Below are 18,937 nucleotides of genomic sequence, written 5' to 3' on the forward strand. Positions count from 1 at the left end.
ATGAATTGCATCAGGGGCGTGGGACACAGATGGAAACCTAACATGAGCTACTCCTGCATGTAACTGATGCAATGTTTTTTAAGGGGGCAATCTATGTATTAAAGAAGCGATTACTCTTTTTGCACTGGATTTAGTTCACTATATTTATGTTGTTTAAATAAAGGGGAATGGTTTTTACAATATACTGCACTATGAGAGCTGTTTTGTTTTTTTGAGCTGATACTGCAGGAGGAGGAGTTGGCAGTATATGGTGAAGTGAAGATTGATATATCTGGTGAAAACAAGAGTACCAGCTCTATTTAAAAGGCAAAGTGCATATAGACCTTACTGTACAGTGGGTCAAATATATATGTGGCGCTACCCTCATGAGGGCTCCTGTGTTGTGGGTACCCCTAAGCTTCCCCCTGCGCAGCCAGGCAACACAGACTTGCATCCACAGACAGTGACCAGTCCATGAGCTTGGATTTGTTGTTTTATTAGGGGAATTCAACTTGGATAGGGGAATAGGGTTTATGGGATGCCCAACTTGGCATGGAAGGGGGACACTTCCCTTCTATGTACAAAGGCAGACCTGGACTAATATTTTCCTGAAAGCCGCCAGTCGTTGCGGATCAGTAGCAGCTGCCCTTTACGGGCGAGGAATTACTGTAGCAGCCCTTCAAAAATCACTATACTTCTCATAGGTACATACAGAGACGTCTTCTTTCCTCCTACAGTGCTGCTCCCAGCTCCGTAGTTCTCCTCCCTCCCTGCAGTCTTATGGGATACGTCACTGGTGCTGGAAGACTGAGGGACCATTCACAATGTATTGTATGGCGTGCACATGCGCCATGGGCAGCCGTTTGTAAAGTCACAAGCTGTCACAGCCAGGTGCCCACAGTTAAAGGGTAACTCCACTTTTGTTGAGGAAAAAAAAACATTCCCCTCTAGGTCATCAATGTACATTGCAAGGATTTTAACAAACGTTGTTGCAGATTCCTACCTTTTGTTATTCTGAAGAAATAGTTGTTTGTGTGTGTCCATGTGAAGAGTAAATCTGTATGGGAGTGATTTCATAATTATTAATCAGCTGCTGCACTTGCAGGGCTCTAATGGGGAGAGTGGTAGGGTCTGCATCCCTTTAGACTTGATTCCCTTTGAGAGTATCTCACCAAAAATTACTTTTGTGTTGCAGGGGATGTATCTTAGTCATCTAACGTCTGGGAAAATCAGTGAGCCAATTACACAAGCAGAAAATGGCATTTCTGGGGGGCGTTTTGTACACCAATTTTGTGCAGAACTCCTCCAGGTTGCTATATTGCATTGCATATTACAAACAATTACAGTGCTACAGATTGAAAATTAAAATGAATGAATTGAATGAAATGAAAATTAATTTTTAATAACATTCAATCACAATATGACTTGTTTCACAATTGTATAAGCTATATTATTATCTTTATTTACTATTGTTTTCCCATGAAAGTGGGATCGGTGCAAAAAACAACTCCTGGTGAGCATAGCACTGGATCATGGGACAGGTGAGTGCCTATTTATTAAAAGTCAGCAGCTACAGTTTTTGTAGCTGCTGACTTTTAATTCTCAGAAATATAACTGATGGTCCTCTTTAAGTATATATAAAGCCCATACCTTTTTTTTTCTAGTTTAGGGCAAAATAGGAAATGGCAAAGGTCTTATTCAATCTTTTTTTGGTTTTCTTGTCCTGTTGGGATTTCCCTCCACTGCATGCTAGAAATTTTCATTTCATTTAGGATGCATTTGTTCATTGAAGAATTTTCTTTCATCATATTTACGTTGAATCCTTTTCGGGATTCGTTTTTTGTATCTTCAGCAGTTTTTTTAAAAGATTGCTATACATTAGTTTTCGGTTTCAATATTTCGGGTGAATTCGTTATATATCTAAACCATTCAATACTTTTGAACGCAACAGAATAAACAATACAATATTTCAAACCTAAGAATTGCATTTGACTGTGGAACTGAACTGACTGAATGTGACATTTACAAATTCAATTTAAATCACAAATTTACTTAAACTTTATCAACCAAATTCAACATTTTTATTAATTTGCCAATGGGCCCCAATTACTATGGAATCATGAAACAAATGAAACTTTTTTAAATTTCATTATAACTTTTTTTTGTCCATCCAGAGATTCGTATATTATACATCCGCATCTTTGAAAATCACATTTTGTCCGAAAAATTGATTAATTGTGAAACAAAATACTCATGTCTGCCCTTCACTTCATGTCCTTATGACACAACAGGAAATGACAGAAAATATCTCTAACCTCCTGTTCTGGTGAAACATGTAAATGGCATTTCTGTTTGATTTCTGTTATCAGTTGTAATGGGTATTAGGACAAATAGAGATGGTGAAAATCCTAAGTGGCAAATGGAAAGCTGATAGAGGACCTAGCTGTTTCCTACTCTGTCCAATACTATAAAAGCAGTTTGTTTTTTTCCATAATGGACATAAACATATACTTTATATATAGGGAACATCTATAAATGCTAAGTGGACCTCAGCAGGAACCTAAAATGTATATTTTGTCTTGAATTGACCCAGAAAACAGCAGTGCACATCCAGTACCTAGGCATACCTGTGCATTAAAGTACACCTGTGCACAAACTATGGACATTACACTATTAAAATGTAGCCAGGTACTGGCATAAAGCCTCTCTAAGAAAAGGTTACCTGAACTACACTAAACTGTTGTTGGACAACAGGTCCCAGTATGTCCGCCTACTGTGATTCTATTGATTTTAATTGCTCTCCTCTGATTGGTCAGGTGCCAGAGGGGAAAGTGTGCTGAAAAGAGAATAATGAGATATGTAGTTCCATCATGCTTGGGTGGAACTGCACTTTGTTAAGAAGAAACTACAGCTCCCAAGGGTCCTAGCAACTGGGGAGGAGGGAGAGAGATAACTTTTAAAAACTGTCCGATAAGGTTTGGCGCCAAATAGGAGAAGGCAGCAGGTGCTTGGGATGGAGTGCTGAGTCTGCTAGCATCTGTCTTCCAGTGCAGCCTACATCCAGAGACACAGAGCAAGATCGCCAGTCTACACTCAGCTGTTTCAGAGACACAGAGAAGTATAACCAGTCTGTTCCCAGTTGTCCCAGAAATGCCAAGTGAGTTCGCCAAAGTCATTGCATCAGTTCATGAGGGGCCCCTGTGCCACCAATACCTAGAGCTAAAATAAAGGAATTTGGTGCACTCTTCAGCAGACATTGATACCCTAGCACATAGCCCTATTCAGTCCACTCTCAAGACTATTGTCCAAACCCCCCTGAACTGCACCTTCTGACGCAGTAACACCATTTGATATTTCCCCTTCCCTCAGGGAACTTATTGTAGCTCTTACTGGTTTAAGGTCTTCCTTGAGTTAAACTCTCCTCCATGTACCCTTTCTGCTACAGTTGCCTTCCTGACTTTAAGCGTTTGAAAACTATTGTGCTTTACCACTGTGCACCACCCTAAGGGCCCCAACCAAGCTGGCAAGACCAAATTATTATTATTTTTTTCTTTGCATATATATATATGGTATATCCACTCCTACAGACTTTACCATCCAAGCATTACTTTTTATTGGGGGTTGTTTGACTTTAAGTGGTTGAAAACTATTGTCTACTTTGTTTTACAACTGTGCACCACCCTAAGAGCCCCAACCAAGCTAGCAAGACCACATTCTTTTTTTTTTACATATATATTCACTCCTACAGACTTTATCATACAAGCCTGTACTTTTTATTGGGGGTTTTTTATTGTGTATGCAGTAAACTCCTGCAGGCAGACTTGAAGCAGGTCACTCCAGGGGGTCTGATGGTGCTGTAGCCTCCAGAGGAATTGGTACTATATTTCTTTGCTGCCATCATTACACCTTTTCTGGCTGGTGTAAGCTGACGTGAGTGTCTAGTGAAAGCCGGGCCCGGCTATTCTTTGCCTTATTGTTCATGAATATTTGTAGCATAGAGGGGCCATTGCATTCTCTTGTGCATTGTCTTGATTGGCAGTCACAGAGGTCACATGACTGGAAAGCTCACTATCACAAACATGCATCGGTAACTTTCCTGTACCTGCAAGAAACTGTGCTGGGAGCCCACAGGGCACGTGATCTCAGCACAGAAAATGTTTACATAGGGCCACATATATGCAGCCTCTCTGCGTTAAAGCAAAGTTCAAAGATGTCAGTATTGTGATATTCTATGGATCTATGCTTTCTGCACCTCTCTCTGCTGCTTGATAATTTCTCCATCAGTCATCAGATCACCAGTCATGCAATTCTTACATGAGGAAGCAAAGCCCTGTTCTACCATATAGAGACACAGGGGTTTATTTACTAAAGCTGGGGAGTGCAAAATCAGGCTCACTTCTGCATAGAAACCAGTCAGCTTCCAGGTTTTATTGCCAAAGCTTACTTGAACAAGCTGAGGTTAGAAGCTAATAAGTGAGCCCGATTTTGCACTCCCCAGCCTTAGTTAATAAACCCCACAATGCTGATCAAGGTATGGTAAGTAAGTAATGGGGAAAAGATCAGTTGCTGGGAGACCCCCAGAAATACTGATGACTAGTCCTTTGCCCCTCACCTGATTTTTTTTTTTTGAAGCAGTTAAGGTCCTCTTTAAGCATCAAACATTGCCATCCTAGAAAAGGACAAATATTTCACTTTGGATGTAATGAGCACAAAACCACAATTTGTTTTTTTTTTTCAAAACATGCATGTATATAATTACATACGCATATACTTAGAAAACCACATACTTCTTTCAACATGAGAAAATTACAACCACCTTTTGTAAACAAATATCTTTTATTACCATTGATACAATTTCAGTGCACCTCTCTCAGCAAATTGTTAATACATCTCTTCAATAACAGTTTAAAACCTCTTCCAGACCGCCCTATAGCAGAATTACTGCTACATGGCAGCACGGGTGCGCAAAATCACACACATATGTATATATACATACAGTCATGGCCGAAATTGTTGGCACCCTTGATATTTTTCCTGAAAATCAAGTATTTCACACAAAAAAGGTATTGCATTAACACATGTTTTGCTATACACATGTTTATTCCCTTTGTATGTATTGGAACAAATATAAAACAGAGGCAGAAAAGCAAATATGACATAATGTCACACAAAACCCCAAAAATGGGCTGGACAAAAGTATTGGCACCCTTAACTTAATATTTGGTTGCACACCCTTTGGAAAACATAACTGAAATCAGTCGCTTCCTATAACCATCAATAAGCTTCTGACACCTCTCACCCGGAATTTTGGACCACTCTTCCTTTGCAAACAGCTCCAGGTCTCTCTTATTGGAAGGACACCTTTTCCCAACAGCAATTTTAAGATCTCTCCACAGGTGTTCAATGGGATTTAGATCTGGGCTCATTGCTGGCCACTTCAGAACTCTCCAGCGCTTCTTTGCCATCCATTTCTGAGTGCTTTTTGACGTATGTTTGGGGTCATTGTCCTGCTGGAAGACCCAGGATCTTGGACGCAAACCCAGCTTTCTGACACTGGGCCCTACAGTGCGACCCAAAATCCTTTGGTAATCCTCAGATTTCATGATGCCTTGCACACAGTCAAGGCACCCAGTGCCAGAGGCAGCAAAACAACCCCAAAACATCATTGAACCTCCACCATATTTTACCGTAGGTACTGTGTTTTGTTCTTTGTAGGCCTCATTCCGTTTTCGGTAAACAGTAGAATGATGTGCTTTACCGAAAAGCTCTATCTTGGTCTCATCTGTCCACAAGACGTTTTCCCAGAAGGATTTTGGCTTACTCAAGTACATTTTGGCAAACTGTAGTCTTGCTTTTTTATGTCTCTGTGTCAGCAGTGGGGTCCTCCTGGGTCTCCTGCCATAGCGTTTCATTTCATTTAAATGTCGACGGATAGTTCGCGCTGACACTGATGCTCCCTGAGCCTGCAGGACAGCTTGAATGTCTTTGGAACATGTTTGGGGCTGCTTATCCACCATCCGGACTATTCTGCGTTGCAATCTTTCATCAATTTTCCTCATCCGTCCACGACCAGGGAGATTAGCTACAGTGCCATGGGTTGCAAACTTCTTGATAATGTTGCGCACTGTGGACAAAGGCAAATCTAGTTCTCTGGAGATGGACTTGTAACCTTGAGATTGTTGATATTTTGCCACAATTTTGGTTCTCAGGTCCTCAGACAGTTCTCGTCTCCTCTTTCTGTTGTCCATGCTTAGTGTGGCACAGACAGACACACAATGCAAAGGTTAAGTGAACGTCTCTCCTTTTTATCTGCTTTCAGGTGTGATTTCTATATTGCCCACACCTGTTACTTGCCCCAGGTGAGTTTACAGGAGCATCACATGCTTGTAACATTCTTATTTATCCGCAGTTGTGAAAGGGTGCCAATACTTTTGTCCAGCCCATTTTTGGAGGTTTGTGTGACATTATGTCGAATTTGCTTTCTTTCCTCCCTTTTTTTGTTTTGTCCCAATACACACAAAGGGAATAAACATGTGTATAGCAAAACATGTGTTAATGCAATACGTTTCGTGAGAAATACATGATTTCCTGGAGAAATATCAAGGGTGCCAACAATTTCGGCCATGACTGTATATATATGTATATATATATAGATATACACACATGATTTTGCATTTCCGGGTGGGGGGCCCATGCGCGCCCTACCCGCGCCAACATTTGCAGCCGCGGCTGTCAATCACCGGGTCCCGACCGGTGATTACTCGTTGGTGCTCGGTGATTGCTGAGGATTTCCAACGGGAGGAGAACTGTTTGTATATAAAACAGTTCTCCTCCCTATCAGCTCGTGGACACTGCTTTGCATGGCTGTGCGCAGCACAGTCATGCAAAGTAGTGTGCTTACAGTGAAGCACAAACATACGGCCCCCCTTGTAAAACAGCACACAGTTATCGCTTTGATTGCCCATTATGTTAACCCCTTCCTGCCCAGTGTCATTAGTACAGTGTCAGTGTTTTTTTTTCTAGCACTGATCACTGTATTGGTGTCACCGGGGATGTCAGTGACACCAAATCAGTTCCCCCCAGTGTCAGAATGCCCGCCGCAGTCCCGCAGTCCTGTTATAAGTCACTGATCTCTGCCATTACTGGTAAAGAAAAAAAAATTAAAAATCCAGTATATATACACCGCCATTTGTAAAGGCTATAACTTTCATGTAAACCAATTATTTTGTAAACCATTAAACACGTATTGGGATTTTTTTTTAGCAAAGACATGTAGCAGAATATGTTTTGGCCTAAATTTATGACGAAATTTGATTTTTTTTACTGGACATGTTTAATAGCAAAAAGTCAAAAATATAGTTTTTTTCTCAAAATTGTCGGTCTTTTTTTTATGGTGCAGAAAATAAAAAACGCACAGGCGATCAAATACCACCAAAAGAAAGCTCAATTCATGGGAAAAAAATACATAGATTTCATTTGGGTGCAGCGTTGCATGACCACGCAATTGTCAGTTAAATTAACGCAGCGCCATAATGCAAAAAATGGCCTGGTCAGGAAGGGGGTAAATCCTCAGGAGGGCAAGTGGCTAATATTGTTGTAGTATATATAAAATATAGTATACACATTATATAAAATATAGTATAAGCATTGCTAGCATCCTGTATTACTACAGTCATCTTGCCGCTAACATATCATCATCCGTAGCCTAATATTTACAGTATATTGGTGCTGTACATTTAAGGCACTCTTTTTGTCTTGAAGAAAACTACCAACATTCGTTGTACCAGGAAAGGAATGGCACAACAACCCAGAACATCAGGAAAGCTTGAAAATTCTGGCTCTGTAACATAAAATGTATAACAGTTAAAACTCAGAACTGCAAAAAAAAATCTATCTATCTATCTATCTATCTATCTATCTATCTATCTTTCTATCTATCTATCTATTCTTTTATAAATAATATAATAATAAATGTTATGCTTTCTTTTATCTTTGAGCTGTTCTTGCCGATTGTATGAAAAGTAGCTGCAGTTAGAGAGACCACAAAATGTTACAGTTGTCACCAGAACACCTGTTCCAGTGACAACTCTCTAATAGAGAGATTACGCACTTTAGTGAAACTTCCTATCCCTTCTTGCTGTGTTTCCTGAAAAGGCAGTGAAGGTACATCTCCCTAATATGACACAGGCAGAAACAAAACGATAGGGATGTTCTTACTCTATTCAAAACTAAAAAAACTGGTTACACATGACATACTTTAATACCATTTTTGGAAGCTGATGGCCAGTGTTGGTTGCTTAAAGCATTTGTAAAAGTTCAGATTTTCAAATTTCAAAAAGAAGTTCAAAAAGTTTTCTGTTTTTCTAAATAACAAACATATCATACTTATCTGCTCTGTGCAATGTTTTTGCACAAAGCAGCCCCTATCCTCTTCTCAGGTTCCCCACCAACGCTTTTGACCCCTGCCTTCTGCTGAGTGCCCCAATAGCACCTACAGCCTTCCGAACTACTATAAGCAAATTCATAATTACTCCACTGTACGCCAATATTTTCTAAATATGAGAGTTATGTGTATTTTTACCTAAATCTTGGGGGTCTGGTAAAAAATAAATCACTGTGAAAATGTCCCAACATTCTCATAAAAGTCAGGAAAAATACCAGTAATGTTTGTAATATATTTGAAATGTCAGTTACAATTTACTGCCTTTCACAAGCAAATATAACATTCCCTAACATTTGATCCTAGGAGAGAATAGCCGTAAGAACATTTGACCAGAAAAGTTATACATTCGACCATTAGAGGAAACACTAGCACTATAGGCTAAGGGCTAACAGCCCCATTTGATCAGAAAAGGAAATAACATAAGCTGGACTTCTGCAATGTAAAAAGATTCCTGTGCTCACCACCAACAGTGTAAGAAACCTACTACTGCAGAGAGTGAACCAGGGGCGGACTGACAACTCATGGGGCCCCCGGGCAATAGGGGATCATGGGGCCCCTGTGTCCTTGCCCAAACTAAAAAAAGACTATGAAAAAGGTACCAAGGACATTTCATGGGGCCCCCTACTGACCCCGGGCCCTCGGGCAGTGCCCGAGTTTCCAAATGGTCAGTCCGCCCCTGGAGTGAACTGTTCTACAGAATTGACACACTGCTGCAAAGTCAGAACTCTGTTGTGTTAGGTTATTTTCTCTGTTGGTTGAATGTTTTTTTACATCTTCTGGTCAAATGTTCTTAACCGCCTCCTGCCCACCATATAAGATAATGACGGGAGGGCGGTGATTCTCTCATTCTGGGAGGATGTCATATGACGTCCTCCCACTCTAAGCAGGGATGTATTTAACACAAGGCAAACAAGGCATTTGCCTAGGGCAGCATTTTTCAGGGGGGGCAGCACTGCCCCTTGGAAGAAGAGATGGAAGAAGGGACACACACGACATGGAGACCTGGTGGGTTCCGAGAGAAGCTGCGGGTTTCATGACGGTGTATGCACAACCCAACTCTCATTTCCGGGGATGTCCAAAGCTGTGAAGGTTAGTGTCTTTCTCTTTCTCGCCATGGGGGATGGTGGCTGGTGTATGGGGGCAGTGGCAGCACAAAACCTAAATACAGCACTGACTCTAACTGCTCATGCACGCCCCTGGGGGCGCACGGTGTTGCGATCGGTCATGCGCTGTGTCCTTGGGACACAATGGATCACCGATCAGAGTAAAGATCTGTCATGTCATCAGCTGTGTCCAATCACAGCTGATCGCAAGTAAACAGGAAATGCCGTGCTCCTGACAACACATGAGGAAAGGAGAGCCGGTAATCGGCATTCCTCAAAGGGGACATCTAAACTGATCATCAGGGCACTGATCATCAGTGTAGTCCCATCAGTGCCACCTATCAGTGCCACCTGTAAGTTCCCATCAATGTCACATGCCTGTGCCCATCAGTGCACATCAATGCCACATATCAGTGCTCACCAGTTCACATCAATGCCACATATCAGTGCCCATCAGAGCTGTCTTTCAGTGCCCACAAGCGATGCCTGTCGCCTATCAGTGCCCATCACTGCAGCCTCATTAGCACACATAAGTGAAGGAGAAAAATTACTTTTTTACAAAATTGTATAACAAAAACTAAGAAAAACTTTTTTTTTTCAAAATTTTCAGTCTTTTTTAGTTTGTTCAGCAAACAATAAAAACCAAGAGGTGATTAAATACCACCAAAAGAAAGCTCTGTCTCAAAAAAATTATACAAATTTTGTTTGGGTGCAGTGTTGCATGACCGTGCAATTGTCAAAGTGTGACAGCGCTGAAAGCTGATAATTGGCCTGGACAGGAAGGGGGTATAATTGCCCTGTAAGCAAGTGGTTAAGGCTATTGTCACTAGAATTGAATGTTCGGAAATGTTACATTCACCCGGCAGAAGGCAACAACTACAAAATTACATATTATATACCTTACAGGTACAGCTCACTACTGCTCTCTCTACTTATACATGGTGACTGGTCTTGTAGCTGCTTCTTCCTGTTCTTGTGGTGGAATTGAATTTGGTGGTGGTGCTTACCGTGGAACTGGAAGTGGCAGAGATGTTACTGGTCCTCACTGTGGAAGTGGAAGTGGCAGAGGTGTTAGTGGTCCTCACTGTGGAAGTGGAAGTGGCAGAGGTGTTAGTGGTCCTCGCAGTAGAACTGGAAGTGGCAGAGGTGTTATTGGTCCTCGCAGTGGAACTGGAAGTGGCAGAGGTGTTAGTGGTCCTCGCAGTGGAACTGGAAGTGGCAGAGGTGTTATTGGTCCTCACAGTGGAACTGGAAGTGGCAGAGGTGTTAGTGGTCCTCGCAGTAGAACTGGAAGTGGCAGAGGTGTTAGTGGTCCTCGCAGTAGAACTGGAAGTGGCAGAGGTGTTATTGGTCCTCGCAGTAGAACTGGAAGTGGCAGAGGTGTTAGTGGTCCTCGCAGTGGAACTGGAAGTGGCAGAGGTGTTAGTGGTCCTCGCAGTGGAACTGGAAATAGCAGAGGTGTTAGTGGTCCTCACAGTGGAACTGGAAGTGGCAGAGGTGTTAGTGGTCCTTGCAGTGGAACTGGAAGCGGCAGAGGTATTAGTGGTCCTCGCAGTGGACCTGGAAGTGGCAGAGGTGGTAGTGGTGGAACTGGTTGTGTTGCTGGCCCCTGACATATATGAAAGTGTTGCACTGCCGACATTAGTCCAAAAAACCTTCTCTGTTTGTACAACTGTGGCTCTGAAAAAAATAGCTTTGTAAATATTTAGAGTTAACACCACCTTTCTCTTTACCCAAAGATATTCTGCAAATACGCAACATATTTGGTTGCTAAGCAATATCCTCTAGAGAGGCACTATTTACCTTAAAAGTGTTTAGTATATTAAAAAAGAATATTGTGTGTGCTGCTATGATATGGTATGGTATAGTATACAGGGCCAGTGCTTCCACTAGGCAACCTAGGCAGCTGCCTAGGGCGCACTGCCACTTAGGGGCACAGCGCAGGCCAACACTCTACACGAGGGGTTTGAGGGCCCTGCTCCTTGGAGCTTACAATCTAGGATTAATGATCTTCCATCTGAGGGGAGGGGTGGAACGTTTGAAGAAGAAAGGACAGAGGAAGATGTCGGGTGTCTGGGGCCAGTGTAGTAGCTGAGCTGCTGTTCCTGCCAGTGTTCCTCTCAGACACAGTCCCTTACTTCAAGCCGAGTGGAGGGTGCTGATCACTGTGGTGTTTCAGTCCTTCTCTTCCCATTCATCAGCAGAGTCAAAACTGTGCCTGCGGAGAAAGGTAATGTCTGTCTGCATGTGTGTGTGTAAGCCAGCTGGCTATCCATCACATGTGCAATGTGTCAGTGAGTGATGACATCATCACCATCCCAAAGCCTGCTCTTCTAGTGCCTGCTGGGCCTGCTCATCTGTTTGTGTGTGCACTCACTGCAACTGTCACCCTGCCACTGCCAGCCACAGGTACAGTCTGTCCGTGACACTGATTTTGTCTTTAATATTGGTGCTGGTGGCATCTTATGGCACTTATTTTTGCAAATTAAAAGCAATTTAGCAGTTTCATGATTTTCTACTGTTTTTTTTTAAAAATGTATTAATTTTTTTTATCTGTTTTTTTTGGAGGGGGGGTGCAAGTAGCTGGTCTTGCCTAGGTGATTGCCTAGCACCCACCCTGATAGTATAGTATAGTCTCCCCCCTTATGTAATGATTTACTAAAGGCAAATACACTGTTCATTTTGCAAGGGAAGTTGCATTTGCAAGGAAATTTTCCCCAGAGCTCAGTGAAATTTCACTTTGCAAAGAATATCCAACCACATGCAGGGACAATAAAAACTGCATTTTTGCTTGCACATGATTGGCTGCTGAAAGTCAGCAGAGAGTCAGCAAAAAAATTACAGTAAAAACCCTTCCTAACCCTATTCAAAATGAAAAAAAAAATTGCCTTTAGTTACATTTTAATATAAATCCAAAGAATGACAGCGCTACTACTATCTCTCTATAACTTTTCAAAATAATCCCAGATGCTATTCAAGTCACTTGTTGCTCTTGCATATCAAACTGTGGCAGCAGTCCAAAGAAAACCTTAAAGTATAGCTAAAGGATAGAGTTTTGGTTAGAACAGATGGATTAGAATTCCTGTCAGGTTTTTACTGCTGTCTGTTCCCCTCCGCTAGGGAGACTCTCCCTCTCTATTTGTCCTGTTTACTGTTATTACAGAAAGTGAAAGGAAAAGATAATCCTGAATTTTGAGATGTCACCAGAAGAGAAACAGTGGGGGAATCCTCCAAACACTAGTTCTGCTGACCCTAGTGACAACCAAGGATTCTATCACTTTGGAGGGATTTTCTTTCACTTTCTGTTTGGCTATGGAAAAGGATATAAAGTTAAATTTCCCGAATGGGACACAGATGGGGTTATAACCCTCCCTTACTCTATCTACTTTTTAGATACAAAAGAAGTGGATTGAAGGATGCAGTGGGGTTGATTTACTAAAGGTTAGTAAAAGTGGTAAAGCTTCACTTTGTAAAGAATACCGTATTAGATGAAAGTAAATAAAAAAAAACTATAGCATTTTTGCTTGCACATGATTGAATGATTGGAGCTTTACCACATTTACTAAGCTCTGGGGAAAATTAGTGCAATTGCATTTGCAAAGTGTACAGTGTGTTTGCCTTTAGTAAATCAACCCCACTGCATCCTTCAATCCACTTCCTTTGTATCTAAAAAGTAGATAGAGTAACAGAGGGTTATAACCCCAGTGTGTTAAGTTTGTTCCTGGACTGCTGTCATGGTTAGGCTTTTAACCTCCTAACGGTAATCCCAAGTGTAGCTCGGGGTAAAATTTCTATACCAAAAGCGGTAACCCCGAGCTACACTCGGGCTTACCTTGCGGCGTTGCTCTGGGGGTCCCTGCAGCACTTACCTTGTCCTTCGCTCCCGCGATGTGTCCCCTGCAGCGTCCCCGGCCATCTCCTCCGGCCGATGCCGGCATCCGGCTTCTGTGTTCCGGTCCCTGTGACGTCGGGACGTACGGGCGGCGGAACCGGCGGGAAATTTGAAATTTTTAAAAAATTTCATTTTTGCTGTCATTGCTGTTTCAATGCATTTCACATATATTTTGTCCCTACTGCTTTGTCCTGCGCCCTGCCTGCATTTTGACTGTTATTTCTGCCTGGAAACTTAGAAAAGTCCATGTCGTTCAAAAAGCGTCCCTTTACGTCAAAAGCGGTTTTAGAACAGCTATAGAACAGCGATAGTAAATCAGAACCACTTGCAGAATTGAGTGATAATGATTCGTGGGGAAATTCGTCATCAGACACTGAAAACGATTTTGCAACTTGTGCGAATGTGCGAATTTGCCTCTGTATTTCAAATTTCAGTGTTTTCAGTTTGATTATATTATTGAATTAAATTTATTATTATTATATTATTATTTTTTATGATTATTTATTAGATTATAATTTATGATTTCGTGTTTCAAATTTTATCATATCCGGAATGTTTAATAGACTCTTGTTCGTACAGATTTCAGTGAGTTATTCCTAAAAATTACAGCCTACAATAAAAAACTACATATTTCCATGCAAACAAATGGTACCGCTTTCAGCACAAAAAATCGGAAAGAATCATACCGCCAAGGAGATTAAGGGCTCAATTATCCCCCCACCCCCCTGTTACAGCACCGCCCATCAAATGAAACCCATTCAAGTGAATGGAGCCATGTCGGCCTAGTGGTTCAGACTTTTAGGGATTAAAGCAAACAAATGCCTCTTTGCCACCTGTTAAATATTGCATATCACTTTTCAGAGGGCTAACACAAGTGTAAAGAGCAAAAGTAACTTAAAATAGTATCCGGAATTATTTTGATCTTGAAAACTTTTAGGCCCCCCCTGCACACAGGTGGCCTAGCCAGCGCTGGATTAAACTCTACGGAAGGCCCTGGCAGTCAAAACTTTGGGGACCCCTTGCAGGTTTCTTGTGCACCAGTGAGGTAATATTGAATTAAGTAGTGTGTATGCCGGCCGCTAGATGGAGATGACCACCACTGCTGTACATTACACATACATTAATACAGTATTTTTTCTATAGAGTCTTTAACCTCCTTAGCGGTATTCCCGAGTGTAGCTCGGGGTAACATTTCAGTACCAAAAGCGGTAACCCCGAGCTACACTCGGGAATACCATGCGGCGCTGCTCCGGCATGTGTTCTTCACTTACCTTACCCTGCGCTCCCACGATGTGTCCCCTGCAGCGTCCCCGGCCATCTCCTCCGGCCGATGCCGGCATCCGGCTTCTGTGTCCTGTCCCTGTGACGTCGGGACGTACGGGCGCCGCCGCCGCCGGCGGCGGGAAATTTAAAAATTTTAAAAAATGTCATTTTTTTTTTTTTCATTTTACACAGTAAAACATTGCTGTTTCAACCTATTTCACATACATATTGTCCCTAGTGCTTTGTCCTGTGCCCTGCCTGCATTTTGTCTGTTCTTTCTGCCTGGAAACTGAGAAATGTCCATGGCGTCCAAAAAGTGTCCCTTTAGGTCAAAAGCGGTTTAGATCAGCTAGAGAACAGCGATAGTAAATCAGAACCACTTGCAGAATTGAGTGATAATGATTCGTGGGGGAAATTCGTCATCAGAAACTGAAAACGATTTTGCGACTGAGCTCAGCAATGTGCGAACTTGGCGCTCTATTTCACATTTCAGTGTTTTTGGTTTGATTATATTATTGAATTACATTTTTTATTATTTTTATATTATTTTTATGATTATTTATTAAATTATAATTTATGATTTTGTGTTTCAAATTTTATCATACCCGGGATGTTTACTAGACTCTTGTTCGGACAGATTTCAGTGAGTTTTTCCTAAAAATTACAGCCTACAATAAAAAAAATACATATTTCCATGCAAAAAAATGGTACCGCTTTCAGCACCAAAAATCTGAAATAATCATACCGCCAGGGAGGTTAATGTAAAATTTTTGTTTCTTTGAGTCTATAAATTTTTTCTGTTTTGTAAACAATTATAATTATAGGTTTCTTGCAAGAATATTATTTTGATCTGTTGTCGTGGGGCCCTTAAACGGTTGGGGCCCATAGGTCTTTGCCTTCTCTGCCTGTTTGGTAATCCGGCACTGGGATTAGCTGCTGTGCATTGATCCTGGATGTTTTAGTGCTCCCTAAGGCACAGATGCAGTGTCCAGCCCTACTATCTATTAAATCAAAAAGGCAAAACAATGTACCAAACGTTACTCGTGTTTAGGACCCTATGTATTCAGGGACCAATGCCTGGAATGCAGAATCCCTGCATTATGGACATCTGTCCCTGAACACATAGGGCCTTAAATGTGAGTACCACTCCGTACAGCATTCTGTCAGTCCAACCTTAGACTCTGGAAAGCTGCAGGCAGCAAGGCTGGACGCTGTACCTGTGCCCCTCGAGTGCATTAGAACACTAGGAGGGACGCACAAAGATTAAATCGCCCCCATATGTGCAAAGGGCAATAGCGAGAATGTGGGATGTGGGAGGGCTGCCATTCTTTGAGTTTATAATGGATCTTTTTTACAAGGTAATGCAATTTGTGTTGGCAGCTCCTGGAAGGGCTAGCAAGTAGAAGAAACTAATATAAAAGATAGTGAGCGCTCTCATAAATATCAGCAGCTAGAACACTTAAGGCAACCACAATGCCTCAAAAATATCAATATAATCTTAAAACAACATAGTGCAGCGCTTAACAAGGTGAAAAAGTCAATAAAGTAATAATCGAGCATCCACAGTGATTCACTGGAGAAATACGAATTCCCACGACATCCACTCTGTCAGATAACAGAAATGCGCACTCACCAGAAACGCATGGAATATGCGCATGTGTGATCATGCATCACAGGCAATGGGTACATCAGAGGTTAGGCAGCAGGCATCTCCCTCACGGTGGGTCATCACAGACTTTTTAATCTGGTCCAGGGGTCCCCTTAAGGTCAGCCAGGTGTTCCATACAAAAAACCTCCTCCCAGGATGGCAAAGTGCTTTCTCTGTGGGGATGATAGCTCCAAGAAGGAGCCCCAGAAAACAGATGCCAGAGATAGTGTAGTATTTCCAGAAAAGTAATCTTTATTCATATAAACAGGTCAGTGTGCATACTAAACATCTGGTGAAAATAAAGATATGCAGCTGTACTGACCCCAGTAATGATGACCGCCGGGCTTCCTCCACCGCCGGAGCCACGAGGAAGCCCGGCGGTCATCATTACTGGGGTCAGTACAGCTGCATATCTTTATTTTCACCAGATGTTTAGTATGCACACTGACCTGTTTATATGAATAAAGATTACTTTTCTGGAAATACTACACTATCTCTGGCATCTGTTTTCTGGGGCTCCTTCTTGGAGCTATCATCCCCACAGAGAAAGCACTTTGCCATCCTGGGAGGAGGTTTTTTGTATGGAACACCTGGCTGACCTTAAGGGGACCCCTGGACCAGATTAAAAAGTCTGTGATGACCCACCGTGAGGGAGATGCCTGCTGCCTAACCTCTGATGTACCCATTGCCTGTGATGCATGATCACACATGCGCATATTCCATGCGTTTCTGGTGAGTGCGCATTTCTGTTATCTGACAGAGTGGATGTCGTGGGAATTCGTATTTCTCCAGTGAATCACTGTGGATGCTCGATTATTACTTTATTGACTTTTTCACCTTGTTAAGCGCTGCACTATGTTGTTTTAAGTAGAAGAAACTATATGAAGCTGTTGGATCTTTGTTATATTGAATATTCAGAAGAATCTTACTTGATTTGAATATCTGCAGTGATGGACGTCGGTGCTACCCATGTCACCTGTAGGCTGGTCTTTCCAGAACTGGATGTGTGACTGACTGAACTCTGCAATTAAAGTATGAATCTAAATGTTTGCAATTTCATGATAATATAAACCATATACATAAAAACTGGAGGAAATAAGATTGCCTGTACAAATTAATTTTTTTTCTGTCATGTATATGCACAAAGCATTGAGTATTGCATTGCATGGGATGCAAAGTATTTGCTTATCCCTAGAAATGTGCACAATGAAAAAAGTTGTTTAATTTCAAACATTTTGTTTCAGCATATTTGTTTTGTTTTCTGAATTAGTTTTGTATATTCAAATTAGTTTAATATATTGGTTGTTCTGAATTAATTAATATTTTCGGAAAATTCAGAATAATTAGTTATGTAGTTATGTTATTTCAGTGACTTGCTTGCAACTTTGATGCCACTTGCTTGCAACTTCCACATGACTTGCTTGCGACTTTGATATTTTGTGACTTTGGCTTTAGCCAAACATAACAATACAGAGTAGGGGTTAGTTGCTAAAACTGGAGAGTGAAACATCCGGAGGAGCTGAAGTCAGAAGCTGATTAGCTACCATGCACAGCTGCACCAGTTTAAGTAAATCTACTCCAGTGTGACACATAATTTTGGATTTACAAAACCCTCTGAAGTCACAAAAGAATGAATGAATACAAATGTATTCGTTGTTTTCATTATAATTTATTTTGGATTCTTTGAAATGTGTTACTATTTTGATTTAGAAATTTGGATGCATCCCAGTCTTTTGAACAAAACAAATCACACATGTCTATTTAACACCTTGGCATTAATCCTGTAATATTTTATCCATTAGTGCAAGGAATGTAATTTCTATTATCCTTGTCTCATGTTGTTACATGCTTGTTAACTTTGCTTATCATGCAATATAAATATATATAAACATTTGGTTCCATGCATCTCAGTTAATTTATTTTTTTAAAGTGGTTATAAACCCTTAAGCCGGGTATACACTGTGAGTTATTTTTTCACTCAGTAGGTAAAATAAAATGCTGGTTTTCCAGCAGAACCAATCTAAAAATTGGCTTCTGTTGAACAAAGGGCTAAACACAGATCGAAATTCTGTTGGCCCCTGTTGAGCCTGCAGAATTTCAATCCTTGTGTACTAGGGTTGCCTAGTACCGAACACATATTAGTTACACAGGTTCTGAGGCTAATTTAACGCAAATAAGGCACTAAGTGATTTTGATTGCCACCTTAATCAGCCACAGAACCTGTGCAATTAAAATGTGTTCAGTTTTAAAGGGATGAGGTTACAAACCTATTGTTTACCCAGCTTTACTTATACTCAGTGAAGTGAATGGCCACATGTGATGCAAAGAGGTGAAGCAAATCCTCCTACATAAGTTGTGCCTTTTTAACTGCTCTATCTCTCCTCTACAGCTATATAAAACATACAGCTCAAAGGACTTTTCACAGTAGTAGAAGGCGGGGGGGATCTAATGTCACACACACTGCCCAGCTAGAGCACACTCCCTGAAGCCTGAAACATAAACATAAGCACAAAAAATCAGCCAATCAGCTGCAGCCATTGATCAGTATATCTGTCAAAATACAATGTCCTGGTGGGAATAGGGGTGGGGGGGGGGTTCTGACATACACC

General features: G+C 41.4%; 1 protein-coding gene across 1 annotated transcript in view; it reads right to left on the minus strand.

Annotated features, from left to right (window-relative positions):
- Positions 1 to 7,426: 7,426 nt before the first annotated feature.
- LOC149467551 (uncharacterized) overlaps positions 7,427 to 18,937 on the minus strand; it is a 37,678-nt gene continuing 26,167 nt past the window's right edge. Inside the window, exons 4-6 of the mRNA XM_089671512.1 lie at positions 17,258 to 17,349; positions 10,533 to 11,205; positions 7,427 to 7,819 (exon numbers count right to left, since the gene is read on the minus strand). Of these exons, the coding sequence (XP_089527638.1) occupies positions 7,745 to 7,819; positions 10,533 to 11,205; positions 17,258 to 17,349 (840 nt within the window). The 3' untranslated portion in view covers positions 7,427 to 7,744. The remainder of the gene's footprint in view (positions 7,820 to 10,532; positions 11,206 to 17,257; positions 17,350 to 18,937) is intronic.

The sequence above is a fragment of the Staurois parvus genome, unplaced genomic scaffold, assembly GCF_062004578.1.
Source record: "Staurois parvus isolate SC_StPar_1 unplaced genomic scaffold, SC_StPar_1.0 ptg000106l, whole genome shotgun sequence".
Lineage (NCBI taxonomy): Eukaryota > Metazoa > Chordata > Amphibia > Anura > Ranidae > Staurois > Staurois parvus.